At 41.5% G+C, this 19,917-nt stretch overlaps 1 protein-coding gene across 15 annotated transcripts in view; it reads right to left on the bottom strand.

Moving 5' to 3' along the window:
• Positions 1-19,917, bottom strand: part of herc1 (HECT and RLD domain containing E3 ubiquitin protein ligase family member 1) — a 198,312-nt gene that overhangs the window by 46,874 nt on the left and 131,521 nt on the right. For 7 of the 15 annotated variants that reach the window (XM_061766250.1, XM_061766248.1, XM_061766253.1 and 4 more), the window contains exons 43-53: positions 16,615-16,861; positions 16,331-16,452; positions 16,009-16,238; positions 13,689-13,957; positions 13,205-13,257; positions 10,049-10,249; positions 9,344-9,518; positions 7,501-7,768; positions 5,262-5,475; positions 4,598-4,857; positions 4,390-4,517 (exon numbers count right to left, since the gene is read on the bottom strand). In XM_061766250.1, the coding sequence (XP_061622234.1) occupies positions 4,390-4,517; positions 4,598-4,857; positions 5,262-5,475; positions 7,501-7,768; positions 9,344-9,518; positions 10,049-10,249; positions 13,205-13,257; positions 13,689-13,957; positions 16,009-16,238; positions 16,331-16,452; positions 16,615-16,861 (2,167 nt within the window). The remainder of the gene's footprint in view (positions 1-4,389; positions 4,518-4,597; positions 4,858-5,261; positions 5,476-7,500; positions 7,769-9,343; positions 9,519-10,048; positions 10,250-13,204; positions 13,258-13,688; positions 13,958-16,008; positions 16,239-16,330; positions 16,453-16,614; positions 16,862-19,917) is intronic. The other 8 variants (XM_061766249.1, XM_061766255.1, XM_061766256.1 and 5 more) reach the window with 5 other exon arrangements.

Genomic DNA, 19,917 nt, shown 5'->3' with positions numbered 1-19,917 from the left:
AGCTCCCACACTCGATGGCACACTTTCCCCAACTGAACTAGCGGACATTTGAGCGGTAAAGCAAGTTCTGGTGATCAGCATCAGTTTCTACGAGAAACTTAATAAACTGATGATGCTGAAATGCCCTCGCACGAATAAAGTTAAGGACCTTTATTGCTACATGGTCAAGCTGCAGAACAAATTTACTAAGTGCTTCCTGGTGGATTATGCAGTGTAGGAAAATTACCTCCTGCTCAGGGTTGTCCTCTTTTTAGCAGCCTGATGTTCTTTCCAGTCAGATTTGGCGATCTATCTGTCTATCCATTCTCAACAACACCTATCGAGTTTAGGGTCACGGGGCGCTGGAGCTCATCCCAGCTGACTTCGGGCGAAAGGCGGACTACACCCTGAAGTGGTCACCAGTCAGTCGCAGGGCACATATAGACGCGGACAACCATTCGCACTCACATTCAAACCGTCACTGAGTGGGAACTGAACCCATGCTGCCTACACCAGAGTTAGGAGAGTGCACCACTACACCATCAGTGACTGATTTGGCAATCCATCTCTGGTAATGTTGGCATGCGTACTCCAAGGTAGCTTGTGCTTCTTGATGACACCCGACACGCTGTCATACAAATCTTCTTGCGTTTTTCCCTTCAGGGATTCCATGGCCAAAAACTCCTTCGTTATCTCAAAATTGTTATTAATCCCTCTCATAAAAATTAAAAGCTGAGCGGTATCCTTTCGGTATGTCATTACTTTCGTCCAGTACCAAGGAATGCAACGTAAATGACTGCTTTTTTGTTTAGCTTCTTAGCTAAGTCTTGATTAATTAGCTCAACACAGCAAGTCGCTGTCCTTCGTTATAAGCTGATCTCAAATTTGTTCATGCTCTCAGGACACAAGATACTTGCTGTCTCTACCATGCATTCTTTCAGAAACTCTCCTTGGGAAAGAGGCTTACTGGTCTTCCTTAGTTTGAATGCCAACAAAAAACTAGCCTTGGTGAATGAATCTTGGATAGCAGTTTGTCAGATAAAGGTGTTTTGCTGAGCCGTAGCCATCAGTTCCTCCGTTGATTGGCTGTTAGCAAAATCAGCATGCTTGGTAGAAAAGTGACGGCTGATGTTATATTCCTCTAAAACCGCAATGGTTTCTTAACAAATTAGACATACAGCCTTTTACAGTGAAAAAGTATTTAGTTGTCCATTCTATATTAAACACTCAGCACTCACTGTCGGGTTTTCTTTTCTTTGACCCACTCATGGTTGAAGAAGGGTTCAGAGCAGTAGCAGAGTTAAAAACAGAACAGCCAAAATCAAGCCAATGTATCACTGTACTTACTACTCTACCTAGTGGAACCACTGGGCATTACAGGACAACCTGGTAGAACCACTGGGCATTACAGCACAACCTAGTGGAACCACTCGGCATTATAGGACAAGGTCAAATGAATAGAGTCATGATTTTGATATGATTTGGGCGATTCTGTACCAATCTTTGGCGGGTCGGATTGAAATGATCAATGGGCTGGCTGTGGCCCGCGGGCCGTAGTTTACCCACCCCTGGCTTAAACAAATAGACAATTATTATTGTCATCATTAAAACAAGAATAAAAAAGTGACCAAGTATTACTTCCAAACGATGGAATGACTTATCCAATTGAATAATAAATATTCAAGTGATACAGAAAAAAGTGGCTACATTTGACTAGTTGCCATTTATAGTGTGTGTTTTTGGAAACTGCTTACTGGTTGGAAACAACAACTACCGTAATTTCTCGTGTATAATGTGCACCCATGTATAATACGCACCCCCAAAGTTGACCTAAAAATTCTGGAACACCCTTCTTCCTATGTGTAATGCATTTTTACAATGCATGATTTTGCTTCTACCCATATGATCAAAATATGAAGTATTATCTGTATTTTGTTACTTTTTTCAAATAATTATTCTGAAGTTAAGCACTTTATTTGAACACATAATACTGTTTTTATTTACTTGCGCTTATTTTGAAATTCACAGCCCAACTTTTATTTAGTAAATGAGAAAACACACAGTTGTGCGCATAGGTTTCATTACCCAGGCAGAATTTGTAAGATAGGTCCAATTCTTTAAAGAAAACATGAAGGGCCAGGAGAAAGACATTTAATTTTATTTTAATGGGATTCAAATTAAACTGTCAAGCATTACAGAAAAGCATTATCATTAAACAAAACATAACCATAAAGAAATGAATGATGGTTGTTGTTCAGTCATCAGTCGTATTTAAAAAAAAATATATATATATTTTACTAATTCTGCCAGGGTATGTAAACTTATGAGCACAACTGTACATATATACGTACCCCTGTCATATTGGAATGAAAGTGTAGGCTACACCTTTTTCATAACCTCAAGGTGGTGGTGGCATATTAAAATGAAAGTATACACCTATCTCACAACCTCTAGGTGGCGGTGGCATATTGGAATGAAAGTGTACAGCTTGTGAAAGTTTACAGAAACCTCTAGATGGCGGCCTACATTGATAAAATGTGACCGTTTTCCATTTCCCCCTATATCTATGTATAATGCGCACTATTGATTTTTGACAATTTTTTGGGGGGGAAAATGCACGTTATACACGAGAAATGATGGTAATTCTATCATAATAAGACCCCTTTTGTATCATCTCCACCACAGAGGGAATGTTTTTATTGCTTTATCTTAATATTTTTACAAACCCCAATTCCAATAAAGTTGGGACGTTGTGTAAAATGTAAATAAAAACTGAATACAATGATTTGTAAATCCTGTTTAACCTATCTTCAGTTGAATACACTACAAAGACAAGATAATGTTCAGACTGAAATATTAAAATATATATAAAATATTCACTCATTTTGACTTTGATGCCATCAACACGTTCCAAAAAGCTGGGACATGGGGGCATGTTTATCATTGTGTTACATCATCTTTCCTTTACTCACTGAATAAGTGTTTGGGAACTGAAGACACGATTTGTTTTAGCTTTGCACGTGGCATTATTTCCCATTCTTGCTTGATCTACAACTTCAGTTGCTCCACAGTCTGGGTTTCTGTTGTCGTATTTTGAGCTTCAGTCTCGTACTCAAACTCTTTTACTACGTAGCCACGCTGTTGTAACACGTGTAAGTGTGGCTTCCTATGTATAACGCATTGTCTTGCTGAAATAGGCAGGAATGTCCCTGAAAAAGATTTTGCTTGGATGGCAGCATACGGAGCTCCAAAACCCGTATGTACATTTCAGCATTAATGGTGCCTTCAGAGATGTCTGAGTTAGCCATGCCATGAGCACGAACACACCTCCATACTATCACAGATTCTGGCTTTTGAACTTTAGTCCGGAGGACACGACGTCCATGATTTCCAACAACAATTTGAAAAGTGGACTCGTCAGACCAGAGCACACTTTTCCACTGTCCATTAGTCCATCTCAGATGAGTTTGGGCCCAGAAAAGCGGGCGGAGTTTCTGGATGCTGTTCATATATAGCTTTCGGTTTGCATGGTAAAGTTTTAACTTGCATTTGGAGATGTAGTGACAAACTGTTAACTGACAATGGTTTTCTTAAGTGTTCCTTAGCCCACATTGCAATATCCTTTACACAATGATGCTGGTTTTTGATGAAGTGCCACTTAGGGATTGAAGGTCACAGGCATTCAGTGTTGGTTTTTGGCCTTGCTGCTTATGTGCAGAAATTTCTCCAGACACTAACTCTTTTGAGGGCATTATTGACCACAGATAATGAAATCTCTAAATTCCTTGCAACTGTACATTGAGAAACATTCTCAAACTGTTGTGGACTATTTGCTCACACAGTTGTTCACAAAGTGGTGAACATCACCCCATCATTGCTTGAGAACAACTGAGCCTTTCGGGGATGATCATTTTATACCCCATCATGACACTCACCTGTTTCCAATTAACCTGTTCATCTGTGCAATGTTCCAAACAGGTGTTTCTTTTTTTTTTTTTTTTTTTAATATTCCTGAACTTTCCCAGTCTTTTTTTGCCCCGTCCAAGCTTTTTTTTTTAATGTATTGCAGGCATCAAATCCAAAATGAGAGAATGTTTGAAACAACAAAAACAATAACAGTCATTAGTTTCAACATTAAATATTTTGTCTTTGTAGTGTATTTAATTGAGTATAGGTTGAAAAGTATTTGCAAATCATTGTATGTCTGTTTTACACAACATCCCAACTTCATTGGAATTGGGGGTTTGTAATTTGAAAACAAACGAAGATTGCGATGTTAGTTAATGGAAAACCTTTTGCAAAACAAAAGTCTGAATGATGAGGACTAATACATGTCAGCAATTGTTCATTCTTGTACAGGTGTAAAACATGTCAACGTTTCTGGATTTGTTGTGTTTTCGTGTGTCTTACTCCTTATTGAAGATGCAGGTCTGCTGGAGGGTATACTGGCTTTTGGTAACATTCCACACCCTAACTGTGCCATCATTGCCACTAGTTGCCAATAAACCTTTATTTTTGCACCAACAGCAGGTGAGCACCTAAGACAAAAGAAAAATGCATTTGAATATCAAATGCAGTAGTTTGAAACAAGCAAATTAACATTCTCATGACAACGCACCCTACTCTGATGAGCTTCTAACTTGATAAAAGAGCACTTCCGCAGATCCCCTGCCATATCGGCAAAGGTCTGTGGCCTGCTCTGATTGTCACGGTCATGGGCGGCTAGTGTGCGCACCAGCTGCTGGGCGGCCCACTGTCGATGTTGTGAAGAAAGCCTGGAGGACAGGCAGCAGGCTGCCAGAGCATTGGCTAGCTCCAGAGGGCCTACAGCGGAAGGATTATGGGAAGGATGGGCATACAAATGCGCAATTAGACCTGCTTGACATGGAAAACAAGATGACAAGGATCGCCCGTGAGTGAGAGAATGTAAAAAATAAAATAAAGACAGACACAAAAAAACATGTACAAAACAAAAAGGTGATATGAGCAAGGTGAACTAAAAAGGTGGGAAGCCCATATACAGTAAATTATCAATGCGAGTTGTAGCTGATGAATTAGACATGCCCTAAAAAACTTTATTTAATGCATGCAACACATTAGATCAACCACAAAACCTTTGGGCTTGATTAAATTATGCTGTTTTTGTGTTTAACGCAATTTTATGTCAAGACTATTCAACATTTTGAGGGAAATAGTATGTCGTAGCAAATGTCAAGGTAGAAAGTAACTAATCTAAGTATCTCATCAACTTTCAACACTTCCTTTATGCTAAGAAAACACACCTCTTTTTTCCATATCAGCCTTGTCATAAGCAGGCCTAAGTTTGGCCACTTTATCTGCCAGGAGAGCTACCAGAGCCTGTGTCACTACAAAGTTAGGAGAGGTAATAAGCTTGTTCTCCTCCGCCACACCACGTAGGAAACTGGGTAGGAATTTCCTCTGGACAGGATCATCTACTGTTGTCAAATTCATGCCTGTTGCTGCGGAGATCAGATTCTGGAAATAAAAGAAAAAAGTCTCAAGAATGACAAATCCAATTAATAGCAAAATGCAGCAACAGGGATGCTAATATTTCTGTATAGGATAAAATAAGGTATTTTACTGCACCTACAACTCAGATTTTTACAGAAATGTAGTCCTTTAATCTGGCCCTTGTTATCTCTCCAATCATGTTACAGTCCCAGCAGAAAGTATTCACACCGCTTTACTTTTTCCACATTTTGCTATGTTACAGACTTATTCTAAAACTGATTTGAGTATAGTTAAAAAAAAACTACATAAAATATCCCATAATGACAAAGTAAAACATTTTCAGACAGTTGTGCAAATTTATTGAAAATGTAAATATTTAAACATAACAGGTACATAAGTACTCACACCCTTGGCTTACAATTTTGTAAACCTTTGGCAGCAATCACAGCCTCAAGTCTTCTTGGGTATGTCGCTACGAGCTTGGCGCACCTGTTTTGGGGCATTTTCTCCCATTCTTCTCTGCAGATCCTCTCAAGGTCAGTCAGGTTGGATGGGCAGCGTCGGTGGACAGCCATTTTCAGGTCTTTCCAGAGATGTTCAATTGTATTCAAGTCCGGGCTCTGGCTTGGCCACTCAAGGACATTCACAGGCAGCTCCTGAAGCCACTCCTTTGTTGTCTTGGCTATGTGCTTTGGTACATTGTCATGTTGGAAGGTGAATTGACGCCCTAGTCTAAGTACCAGAGCACTCTGGAGCAAGTTATCTTGAAGAATTTCTCTATACTTGGCAGCTGTCATCTTACCCTCTGTGCGGACTAGTCGCCCAGTTCCTGGAGCTGAAAAACAGCCCCACAGCATGATGCTGCTACCACCATGCTTCACAGTAGGGATGGTGTTAGCCAGTTGATGAGCAGTGCCTCTTCTTCTATGCAGTGCCTCTTCTTCTATGACGCTTAAAATTCAGGCCGAAAAGTTCCATTTTGGTTTCATCAGACCAGAGAATTTTGTTTCTGCAGGTCTGAGAATCCTTAAGGTGCCTTTTGGTAAACTCCAAGTGGGCTGCCATGTGCCTTTGAGTGAGAAGTGGCTTCCGTCTGGCCACTCTACCATAAAGGCCTGATTGGTAGAGTGCGTTAGCAATGGTTGACCTTCTGGATTGTTCTCCCACCTCCGCAAATGAACACTGGAGCTCCGCCTTCGTGACCATAAGGTTCTTGTTCACCTCTCTGATCAAGGCCCTTCTCACCCGGTTATTCAGCTTGGTCGGACGGTCCGATCTTGGAAGGGTCCCAGTGGTTCCAAACTTCTTCCTTTTCCCAATAATGGAGACCACTGCTTTTCGGGGCCTTCAATCCTGCTGAAATTCTTTTGTATCTCTCCCAAGATTTGTTCCTTGACACAATCCGGTCTCGGAGGTCTGCAGACTTCATTGCTTGGTTTCTGCTCTGATATGCACTGTCAACTATGAGACCTGATATACACAGGTGTGTGCCATTCTAAATGATGTTCAATCAACTGAATTTACCACAGGTGGGCTCCACTCAAGTTGTAGAAGCATTTCAAGGATGATGAGTGGAAATCATGTCCACCTGAGCTTAAGTTTGAGTGTCATAGCAAAGGGTGTGAATACGTATGTACCTTTTATGTTGGAATGATTGATTTTTTAAACACATTTACACAAATGTCTGAAATATGTTTTTACTTTGTCATTTTGTGATTTTTTTTTTTTTTTTTTTTTTTAGAAAACTATACTCAAATCAGCTTTATAATGAGTCTACCAAAATTTGGAAAACATGAAGGGGTGTGAATACTTTCTGGTGGCACTGTAGCTATCTAACTTAAAGACTGTACTGAATATGCAAGTACTGGATGAAACTGTTGAGAGCACAGAATCAATGGTGTCATGCTTTACATTGGATCAGAAGAATGAAAAATAATGGTGTGAAGTGACAGAATACTGAGGAACTTGTTAATGGTAAATTACATTGTACAATATTTTCTTTTCAGTTTTATCAACAAAATTTTGCTCGCGTGAAGTAATATAGAATACCTGAGTGCAGAGCTGCACCAAAAGTTTGGCAGCATTGGGGCTGTTGGAGGCCAAGCAGCCCACTGCTGTGCTGAGATAAGCTAGACAGGAAATGGGTTTGCTGGACTTGGCAGCTCCACGTGTCCTTTCAGGATGACCAGAGGCTGCTGTAGGACCAGTAGAAAGTCCGGCTCGGCCTGCTGCTGCCAGGCACATGAACCTGACAAGAGTCCTGATATCTGTTAAGCCAAGTGATTCCAGGCCAGCTGCAAGGCTGCAGCTCGAACCGCTGTGTGGCAGGGAAGTAGTGATGATGAAAGAGGGATATAAAGGTAGCGGAAAAGACAAAAACATATTACTCATATGTATTGCATATTATAAATAAAGAAAACTAAGGGGTACATGTATCATTTCGTGTTCTTTGCATTTGCTTTAGTGAATGCATAGACAGTACAATCGGGGGCTTCTACCAGTGTACAACCCCAATTCCAATGAAATTGGGACAAAAACAGAATACAATGATTTGCAAATCATGTTCAACCTATATTTAATTGATTAAACTACAAAGACAATATATTTAATGTTCAAACTGATAAACTTTGTTTTTAGCAAATAATCATTAACTTAGAATTTTATGGCTGCGACACAAAAAAAAAAAGTTCCAAAAAAGCTGGGACAGGGTCATGTTTACCACTGTGTTACATCACCCTTTCTTTTAACAACATTCAATAAAAGTTTGGGAACTGAGGACACTAATTGTTGAAGCTTTGTAGGTGGAATTCTTTCCCATGCTTGATGTACATCTTCAGCTGTTCAACAGTCCGGGGTCTCCATTGTCGTATTTTACGCTTCATAATGCGCCACACATTTTCAATGGGAGACAGGTTTGGACTGCAGGCAGGCCAGTCTAGTACCCAACCCCATACCATCACAGATGCTGGCTTTTGAACTTTGCGTCCATAACAGTCCGGATGGTTCTTTTCCTCTTTGGCCCGGAGGACACGACATCCACAATTTGAAATGTGACCTCGTTGGACCACAGAACACTTTTCCACTTTGCATCAGTCCATCTTAGATGAGCTCGGGCCCAGAGAAGCTGGCGGCGTTTCTGGGTGTTGTTGATAAATGGCTTTTGCTTTGCAAAGTAGAGTTTGAAGTTGCACTTACGGATGTAGCGCCGAACTGTATTTACTGACATTGGTTTTCTGTTACTGAGCCCATGATGTGATATCCTTTACACACTGATGTCGGTTTTTGATGCAGTGCCCCGAGGGATCGAGGTCACGGGCATTCAATGTTGGTTTTCGGCCTTGCCGCTTACATGCAGTGATTTCTCCAGATGCTCTGAACCTTTTGATGATATTATGGACCGTAGATGATGAGATCGCTAAATTCCTTGCAATTATACATTGAGGAACATTGTCCTTAAACTGTTTGACTATTTTCTCACACACTTGTTCACAAAGAGGTGAACCTCTCCCCATCTTTGCTTGTGAATGACTGAGCAATTCAGGGAAACTCTTTTTATACCCAATCATGGCACCCACCTGTTCCCAATTAGCCTGTTCATCTGTGGGATGTTCCAAACAGCTGTTTGATGAGCATTCCTCAACTTTCTCAGTCTTTTTTGCCACCTGTCCCAGCATTTTTGGAACTTGTTGCAGCCATAAAATTGTAAGTTAATCATTATTTGCTAAAAACAATAAGGTTTATCAGTTTGAACATTAAATAGTTTGTCTTTGTAGAGTATTTAATTAAATATAAGTTGAACATGATTTGCAAATCATTGTATTCTGTTTTTATTTATGTTTAACACAACGTCCCAACTTCATTGGAATTGGAGTTGTATGTGGGTCAAAACTACCTGACAGAGAGCAGAGACAGCGCTCTCATCACCATGGTCCTGGCAAGCAGAACCTGGGCTGCAGAAGTCACCCTTCTCAGGGCCATTACTCGGTCATGGGGGTTCTGCAGGGCAGCTGCCTGTTCCCCAAGTGTTACCCTGCCTGAAGAACTCTTATCCACTGATATCTGACAACCTGCAAATAAATGCACCTGATTTACTTTTGTTAACTGTGCTTACAGCATGGGATTGATGGCCTAACGTTTGCGTGTGTTTGAGCTCTTGTCTGTACATCTGTGTATTTACATGATTGATACATTTATCAAATATTTGCAATAGTTTCCAATAGTTCTGCTTTTAAGCAGTTTCTTGGCTTCTTGGTTTCATGGTTGTAAGTCCACAATAACAGCAATAACAATGCTTCAAGGCAGACCTTTTTTGTAATTAATTATTCAAGTTACCTCAGTAATCAATTCAGCTCCGGTGCAAAACAAGCATATTTACTTATGCTTTGTAAGTAAGCAGTGTTAATAAATATTACTCAGTATGAGAAGCTCTCCAGCACTATCACTGGGTAAAAGTATCTCACTGAAGATCCCAGAGCTCGAGTGGAAATTATACAATACATTGGTGTGTATGTCTAATCAAAACATGGATTAGGTAACACTTTTTTTTTTTTTTTTTTTAAAAGCCACAGCGGCAGTATTTCCAAGAGAACACACTCACCAATCTGCAGCAGTGTCTCCTCCATACTGTTGGTGGCAGTTACCATGGCTGCAGAGGCCCCTAAAGGGTCACTATCAGGGAACTGCACAGCCTCTGGGACAGTCTTGCGTTCACTCAGACCTAATGGACCTGCCAAAAGCTCAAACTCTTCTTCCCCTGTTAGCTTCTCATCTTCATCAACATCCATCATGTCCCAGTCCTCTGGGGTGTCACCAAAAAAAAATAATTTAAAACACACGTCGGGCCTGATTCACTAAAGGTTTACTCACGCAAACACATGTGGAAGTAGGGGTGCGCGGTATAAACTGTATAATTAGTAGAAGGTACACAGTACATTTAGACGAAGGTACAGATTTAGACTCAACCGACAAATCGCGACAAAGCTTATTGATGACGTCATTGTATCTGTCTGCGGAAGTTGGGAGGAGAAAAAAAAAAATCCGGGAGTTTGCGCAAGTATACTCCGTAATCCTCGCCTGAGCGTCTATATGGTGGGTAACAAGCAACATATATGAAAGTATTGTTATCACTAAAGGAGGAGAAACTAACGTAAGAAAGAAAGATGCATGATCAGCTAGTTTTAATGGAGATTTATCACAGTATGCAAGTTCGTTCCCAGCTAATGGCAAGCAAAGATATGCAGCAATGCTTTTTCCACACATCTATCCCTAACTCTTTTCCAGCTTGCAGCATCCAGACTGACATTGTGTAAGACTTTATTTTAAGAGTTGTACATACAGAACAATAAATTCCTCATGAATTAAATCGATATGAAACTTGCTTTTATATTGTGTATATTATATTTATATATGGAGAGTAGCCAAGACTGCTTTTGTCATTGCTATTTGTGCCTAATATGAACATTAAAGACTAAAAATGTTTGTCATGCACAACAAAAACACAAATGAAATTCTTACTTGGCTAGTTTCCCTCCACTCAAAGATAATAATAAAAAAATTAAATAACAAAAATGATGAGTATATCTACAGTGGGGCAAAAACGTATTTAGTCAGCCACCAATTGTGCAAGTTCTCCCACTTAGAAAGATGAGAGAGGCCTGTAATTTTCATCATAGATATACCTCACCTATGAGAGACAAAATGAGAAAAAAATAATAATCCAGAAAATCACTGTCTGATTTTTAAAGATGTTATTAGCAAATTATGGTGGAAAATAAGTATTTGGTCAATCACAAAAGTTCATTTCAATACTTTATTTACCCTTTGTTGACAATGACAGAGGTCAAACGTTTTCTGTAAGTCTTCACAAGGTTTTCACATACTGTTGCTGGTATTTTGGCCCATTCCTCCATGCAGATCTCCTCTAGAGCAGTGATGTTTTGGGGCTGTTGTTGGGCAACACAGACTTTCAACTCCCTCCAAAGATTTTCTACGGGGTTGAGATCTGGAGACTGGCTAGGCCACTCCAGGACCTTGAAATGCTTCTTACAAAGCCACTCCTTCATTGCGCAAGTATAGGGCGGTGTGTTTGGGATCATGGTCATGCTGAAAGACCCAGCCACGTTTGATCTTCAATGCCCTTGTTGATGGAAGGAGGTTTTCACTCAAAATCTCACGATACATGGCCCCATCCATTCTTTCCTTTACACGGACCAGTCGTTCTGGTCCCTTTGCAGAAAAACAGCTCCAAAGCATGATGTTTTCACCCTCATGCGTCACGGTAGGTATGGTGTTCTTTGGATGCAACTCAGTATTCTTTCTCCTCCAAACACAACAAGTTGAGTTTTTACCAAAAAGTTCAATTTTGGTTTCATTTGATCATATGACATTCTCCCAATCCTCTTCTGGATCAATGCTCTCTTGCAAACCTCAGATGGGCCTGGACATGTACTGGCTTAAGCAGGGGGAAAGGACTGGCACTGCAGGATTTGAGTCCCTGGCGGCGTAGTGTGTTACTGATGGTAGCCTTTGTTACTTTGGTCCCAGCTCTCTGCAGGTCATTCACTAGGTCCCCCTAGTGTGGTTCTTGAAATTTTTACTCACTATTCTTGTGATCGTTTTGATCCCATGGGGTGAGATCTTGCATGGAGCCCCAGATCGAGGGAGATTATCAGTGGTCTTGTATGTCTTCCATTTTCTAATAATTGCTCCCACAGTTGATTTCTTCAGACCAAGCTGCTTACCTATTGCAGATTCAGTCTTCCCAGCCTGGTGCAGGTCTACAATTTTGTTTTTGGTGTCCTTTGACAGCTCTTTGGTCTTGGCCATAGTGGAGTTTGGAGTACGACTGTTTGAGGTTGTGGACAGGTGTCTTTTATACTGATGAGTTCAAACAGGTGAACATTAATACAGGTAACGAGTGGAGGCCAGAGGAGCCTCTTAAAGAAGAAGTTACAGGGCTGTGAGAGCCAGAAATCTTGCTTGTTTGTCGGTCACCAAATACTTATTTTCCACCATAATTTGCTAATAAATTCTTTAAAAATCAGACAATGTGATTTTCTGGATTTTTTTTCCTCATTTTGTCTCTCATAAGTGAGGTAATACCTATGATGAAAATTACAGGCCTCTCTCATCTTTTTAAGTGGGAGAACTTGGACAATTGGTGGCTTACCAAACACTTTTTTGGCCCACTGTAATAATTTATTGCAAAAAAAAAAATCATGAAGTTATTTGTCTTACCATGTCAAAAGTAAGCACGGTCGTTGTTGGTAGGTTCCACTTGTTAAGATTTCGACAAGATTCAGGTTTCTTTGGTATGCGGTAAAAGCTCTGGATCAATCTAATCAAATCTGTTTGAACAGCTGATAACGCAACACGACACTACAAGATTACAACCCATTCAGAAATGCTTCCATGATACTTTTTACACTAAAGCTTATATCGCGATATATACCATTACCTTGAAGGAAATCAATTTATACTGTGACATGAATTTTTCGTCGCTCAGCCCTATGTGGAAACTCATCTATTAACCAGGTGCACCGAGGATTTTGTCAGCCAAACGCACATATACTCCTCCGTTCTGGGAGGAGTATATGTAAATATATTAATTTAGCATACACAATGTTATTAATCAAACCTGAGACAAATTAGCTGATCTGTTAGATTGAACACACAATTCAGCAGCCAGTATTTGGGATCTTAGTAAATCAGGCCATTATATTTTTATAGCAGTCTGTGTTCATGGACTCTGTACCTTCATAGACACTGTCTTGCTTTCCCAGCAGGTCAGGGGCCTGACCCTTATACCTATAAAAAAAAATAAAAACAAAAACAAAAAAAGCACATGATATTAAATAAAATTTATATTTTCCCTCCTGAAAACAAAAGCATTAAATGCCATTGAAAAGTAGTGCAACCAAAAACAAAGGATCTAACTGTAATGTATCTTAGCTGACTTTGGGCAGGAGGGGTACTACTTGGACTGATTCACAGTCAATCACAGGGCACATATAGGCAAACAATCATTCACATCTATGGACGATTTAGTCTTCAATTAACCTAAAATGTATGTTTCTGGAATCTTGGAGGAAGCTCAAGCATGAGAAAACTCATGCAAGAATGTGAAAAATATGCAAACTCCACATAGACAGGCCAGAGCTAAAAGTCAATTAGAGAATCTCTTAATGTGTGCTGACCCACATTGATGTTATAAACACATTTATCAAATTTGTGCCTACCTTTCTACAACAGGAACTTTTGCCTTGCTTTTGATGGCTAAATATTTCTCTCTACAGGCACCACAAAGAAGGTAGTAGGGGTTTCCACTGCCACACTCCCCTCCAAACCAGCCATCTACGTAGGAGCCGTTGCTACGGTATCCTTGCCGGTTGGCACTGCGACCGCAACCAGGGTGGCTTTTCTTCATATGTTGATTGAAGTTGGCTACATTTGCTTCGCACAGTTCACAAACCACCATTTCATCACGGTCATCTGTCTCACATACATGCTGTGATGTGTGGCCACATGTCAAAAAACAAAACAAACAAACAAAAAACAACAACGTTGATATACATTTTTTAAAAAGCATTTACATAACAGACAGTGGGTACGGAAAGTATTCAGATCCCCTTAAATTTTTCGCTGTTATATTGCAGCCATTTGCTAACATAATTTAAGTTCATTTAGTACCATATTGACAGGAAAAAAATGAATTGTTAAAGTTTTTGTAGATTTATTCAAAAAGAAAGACTGAAATATCACACAGCCATAAGTATTCAGACCCTTTGCTCAGTATTTAGTAGAAGCGGCCTTTTGAGCTAATACAGCCATGAGTCTTTTTGGGAATGATGCAATGAGTTGAGTTTTTCACACCTGGATTTAGGGATCCTCTGCCATTCCTCCTTGCAGATCCTCTCCAGTTCTGTGAGGTTGGTTGGTGAACGTTGGTGGACAGCCATTTTCAGGTCTCTCCAGAGATGCTCAATTGGGTTCAAGTCAGTGCTTTGGCTGGGTCAGTCAAGAACAGTCACGGAGTTGTTCTGAAGCCACTCCTTTGTTATTTTAGCTGTGTCATTGTCTTGTTGGAAGGTGAACCTTCGGCCCAGTCTGAAGTCCTGAGCACTCTGGAGAAGGTTTTTGTCCAGAACATCCCTGTACTTGGCCGCATTCATCTTTCCTTTGATTGCTGCCAGTTGTTCTGTCCCTGCAGTTGAAAAACACCCCCACAGCATGATGCTGCCACCACCATGCTGCACTGTTGGGACTGTATTGGACAGGTGATGAGCAGTGCCTAGTTTTCCCCATACATACCGCTTAGAATTAAGGCCAAAAAGTTCTATCTTGGTCTTATCAGTCCAGAGAATCTTATTTCTCACCATCTTGGAGTCCTTCAGGTGTTTTTTTTTTTTTAAAAATTTTTAGCAAACTGCATGCGGGCTTTCATGTGTCTTGCACTGAAGAGAGGCTTCCGTCGGGCCACTCTACCATAAACCCAGATTGGTGGAGGGCTGCAGTGATGGTTAACTTTCTCGAACTTTCTCCCATCTCCCGACTGCATCTCTGGAGCTAAGCCACAGTGATCTTTGGATTCTTCTTTACCTCTCTCACCAAGGCTCTTCTCCCCCGATTGCTCAGTTTGGCCGGACGGCCAGCTCTAGGAAGGGTTCTGGTCGTCCCAAACGTCTTCCATTTAAAGATCATGGAGGCCACTGTACTCTTAGGAACCTTAAGTGCACATAATCTTTTTTGTAACCTTGGCCAGATCTGTGCCTTGCCACAATTATGTCTCTGAGCTCTTCAGGCAGTTCCTTTGACCTCATGTTTCTCAGTTGCACTGACATGTACTGTGAGCTGTAATATAGACAGGTGTGTGGCTTTCCTAATCAAGTCCAATCAGTATAATCAAACACAGCTGGACTCCAATGTAGGTGTAGAACCATCTCAAGGAAGAAGAAGAAATGGACAGCACCCGTGTTAAATATGGGTGTCACAGCAAAGGGTCTGAATACTTGGCTGTGTGATATTTCAGTTTTTCTTTTTTATTAAATCTGATTTTTAAGATTTCAACAATTCAGTTTTTTTCTGTCAATATGGGGTGCTGTGTGTACATTAATGAGGAAAAAAAATATGATTTTAGCAAATGGCTAAATATATGTAACAAATAGTGAAAAATTGAAGGGGGTCTACTTTCCATACCCACTGTAGAACACCATACTGAGTTGAACATTCATGGAATGTCAGAGATATTGGTAAATGACAAGTGTTAGTGACAGTCTATTGTTAGGCTTAGTGTTAGTGAATCATCTTCCCAAGCAACAGACAACATTCAAGTAACATTTCTTTTAGACAGAAAAGTAATTATGGTCACGCTCACTAAGTCTACACGACATCCTAAAAGTATATGTTTAAAAAAATAAAATTAAATAAAAATGGCTGAATAAAAGAGAGAGTAAATTCACCGTGCTCATACGACTAGATTGTGAGTGAGAGGGAATGCAGGACAACTAAGACCTGACTCATGATGGCAGCCCTCTGATCATAGCATAAAGTCACACACACCCATCTTGGCCAGTCCAATACCTCCGGGATCCACATTCCCAGAATGTCAGTGTCACTGGCAAGGTCCTGGCCAAACATGACCTCCATCGTCTCCTCATCCAGGTCCATCTCAAGCTCTTCATCCAGAAGGTTGAAGTCATAAAGGGCACCTGGGTCTTGTTGCGGCAGGTGAGATGGGACCTCCCTGCGTGACTGGCTGTGTTGGGCCTGCACTGACCGGTACAATCCAGCTGACAGGGAAAATAAAAATAAAGTGGGGTCAAGAAGCAACATCTTAATTTAGGTTTTGCTTTTACCAACTGTAAAGATGTCTAATTCTCACCAGCACGGGCAAACAATCTTCGTGCGGCCAGGTCAAAGTGGTGCTTCCTAGACACAGCAGAACGTCCTCTCAGAGGAACACCACTAGAAGCTGATGCATTATCCTGCTCTTGTCCCTCTGGACTACAATGTGCACAAACAGATCATCATTTAAACCGACTTCATCAGTTGTTAAACCTTTTCACAGGTAGGGGTGGGGAACTCTGGCTACCACAATATTCTATTCGGTTATGATTGAGAGGGAAATTGCACTTTATTCAGTAAAGTATTTCAGTGCAGTTGTACCTTTCACTAAAGCCCTCCTCCATTTCAGAAGCATCAGCATCTCCAGGCGAAGAAACATAGGAGTTTCTATCCCGAGATTTGGCTCCGCCAGATGCTGTTGCACCAGGACATGGGGAGTCAGACACATCACCTCCAACACCACTGCCTCTCGTGGGAGGCTCATCATGCCCGTCGTCTGTACCAGGATGTTCTATCATCCACATGGCCAGCACTGTGATGTTCTGGGCATCTGCTTCTTCTCTTGCACCTAGAAAAGAAGAGCTGTCTAACCATCCAATGTATCACACAAAAGTTAATCTTGTAAATATTGGCACTTATTTTGTTTTTCCTGTAAGGCTGTTAGCTCAAGCAAAAAGGAAGCTCCGTATCACTTTTGTGCAGGAACAGTTTTACTGTGCCACAGTGGAGTTTTTAAGCCGCCACCGTGGTTCTTTGTATTCTGATGGATTTTTATTGAAAATTTCAGTCGGACAGAACACAGTTTTAACGGGAACTGACAGAAAGGAAGGACAGGATAATATATGATAGGAAAGGACAGGACTAAGACAGCAAGGGCAGCATGCCGGACAGAGGTGGTTGGCACGTCTGTACAACTGAAGTGTGGTGGGAGTGACTATGTAAATTCTAAATCATCTAAAGAAAGTGCAAGTGAGGGGATACACAGGAAGTTCGCAGAGTTATGAGTTATTTATCGCAATGTGAGAGTGTCTCCACACCATGCGAATAAGTCCCAGAGGTGTGTATCTGGGGACACATCCAAGTGAATTGAGACCATCTTGCATGCACATTAAGCTTCAGAAATGTCCTGTAATTGCTGCACCTGCACTGCGGGGGTTGACGGCCCCACCCCAACCACCAGAGAGGTGGGATCGGGACCAGGAGCCCATCCAAGAGCGACCCGGGGGACGCGACACCACCCACACCGAGGGACCCAGAGTGGTCCACGGCCCCACCGAGGTGCCCCAAAACCGGCCCCCCGAGGGCGGCTGCAGGGGCCCAATGCCACCCCCCCAGCCAACCCCAAACCCCCTACACTACCCCACGCACCCAGCCACCGCGACCCCCACACCTCCACCTGCCCCGCCACCAATCCCCGCCCAGCCACAGGGCGAGACAGTGTCCCCCGTTGTTTGGTGGAAAGGAGGGCGGATGGGTGAGCACAACAGGGGAACGAGAGGGGGGAGCAGAAGAAGAGCCGTCTAACAATCTAATGTATCACACAATGGCTCATCTTGTAAATATTGGCACTTATTCCATAGTTAGGGACTTACGAATGATATCTGCAGAAAAAGAATCCCCCAAGATAGACTCAATAGTAAGTTTAGGCTGGTTTTCTGGTGAAATATTTGATTTTCAGCCAGATTTTGGTCCACCCACATTTTGGACAGGGCAGCCCGTCACAGCCTAACACATGAGCAGGAGCCGATGAACTTTTCTCAATGAACTTCTATGTATTCTGGTGTAACCTTTGCCTATATTCAAGGTCTGGATGTTTGTTTTAAGACAATAATGAGCGAAAATAGTGACAGTGAAACATTATGGAAGGCTTGTTATTTAAAAAATTGACTGTTGAAATGCCTCTTTTGAGAAAAGAAGACAGCTGCGTCATCCAACGAGGTAATTCTTGCAGATTAATTTCTGTGTCTGTAAACGGGTTTCGTCAGCTCAATTTTGTATTGATTGGATCACAAATGCCTCTAAGATGTTTGATAAGAGTTCATATGGATGACAAAAGCATTTCTGTAGGGTGCATAGTGGCATTATGTGACAGACGCAGACTTTGACGTGCACCCTTGGCTGTCACAACACAAAAGCTTCACATCGCTTAATGTCCCAAAACTTCTAACAACCGTCACCAAAATGTATGTGGCTATCTCTATGCCCACTTAGACATCTGGGAATATCAGAACAATCGGCCCTATATTTTGGATTTTATGGACGCTAACCCTTTTCCTCTCTATAAACAATCATTTGAGAAAAATTAACATGCGTAATGTCCATAAAATCCAACATATTAGGCTGATCGTTTTTATTTTATTTGTATTAATATTTTCAGAGGTTGAAGCTGCCAGGAGTAGAAATGTCCTCATAAATTCTGGTGATGATTGGTAACAGTTTTGGGACATTAAGCCACGTATGATTGATTCAGGGTTCATGAGTCTTGCAAAGATGGGACACTCGCCCGCTTTGTTTAGATCATTTTAATCGTTGGGACTCCAATTAACTGGCGATTTTTCACCATGTTAAATTAGTGATTGGCCATAATTTTACAGTGTTAGCTGTTGTTCATGTGAGAAAGCTGTTGTTCATATGAGCATGCAATGATTTATGACAGCAAGGTATAATACCAACTTGAACAAAGCGGTGGAAAATCATTTTTTAAATTTCTTTAAAGGTTGTCATTTTGGAGGTGAGGGGATTTCACCCGACAGCTATGATATATACAATTTAAGTTAGTAGTCTAGTGACTCTGACCCAGTTGCTAAAACTTCCCCCACAACTTGATAAGTTGCATTCCTCCCTGTGGCCCTGCTGTTTGAGACAACCACTAGAAGAAGCCTACTGGATCCTAAATTAATTAGTAGGTCCCCTCAAAATCTTTCTTTGCCGTCATGCACCTCAGCGCACCCGACTGTCAAACTCTTGAAGTTTACAGATGACACCACTGTCAGGAAGCGGAGCGGCTAGAGCTGTGGTGCGGCCGTCAGAACCTGGAGCTGAACACGCTCAAGACTGTAGAGATGATCGTGGACTTCAGGAGGCATCCTTCGCCACAGCTTCCCCTCACGTTGTCCAGCTGCCTTGTGTCAACCGTCGAGACCTTCAAGTTTCCTGGGAATTACAGTCTCTCAGGACCTGAAGTGGGCGACCATCCATCCATCACAGTCTGTTTTGGTGCTGCTACAAAAAAGGACAAACTCCGACTGCAACGGACAATCATAACTGCTGAAAGGATTGTCGGTACCCCCCTACCCACCCTTGAGGACTTGCATGCTGCCAGAACTAAGACAAGAGCGTGCAAAATCCTCTCTGACCCTCTGCATCCCGGTCACCAGCTCTTCCAGCGCCTTCCCTCAGGTAGGCGCTACCGATCAATGCAAACTAGAACTAGCAGACATTCCAACAGCTTCTTCCCTCTTGCAATCAACTTCTTAAACAGCTAACCTACAATTCCATTGCAACATGCTGGCAATTTTTTGACTTGAATTCGTTGTCACATTTCTGTGGGGCCAATTATACATTACTCGTGCACTCACTGTAGTTGTCTCGCCATGCTGCACTATTTGCATATCTGCTGTTGAC

This window comes from Phyllopteryx taeniolatus, chromosome 2 (genome assembly GCF_024500385.1).
Source record: "Phyllopteryx taeniolatus isolate TA_2022b chromosome 2, UOR_Ptae_1.2, whole genome shotgun sequence".
NCBI classification, from domain to species: domain Eukaryota; kingdom Metazoa; phylum Chordata; class Actinopteri; order Syngnathiformes; family Syngnathidae; genus Phyllopteryx; species Phyllopteryx taeniolatus.
Note: the sequence above shows the minus strand (reverse complement) of the source record. Positions and strands in the feature narration are given on the sequence as shown.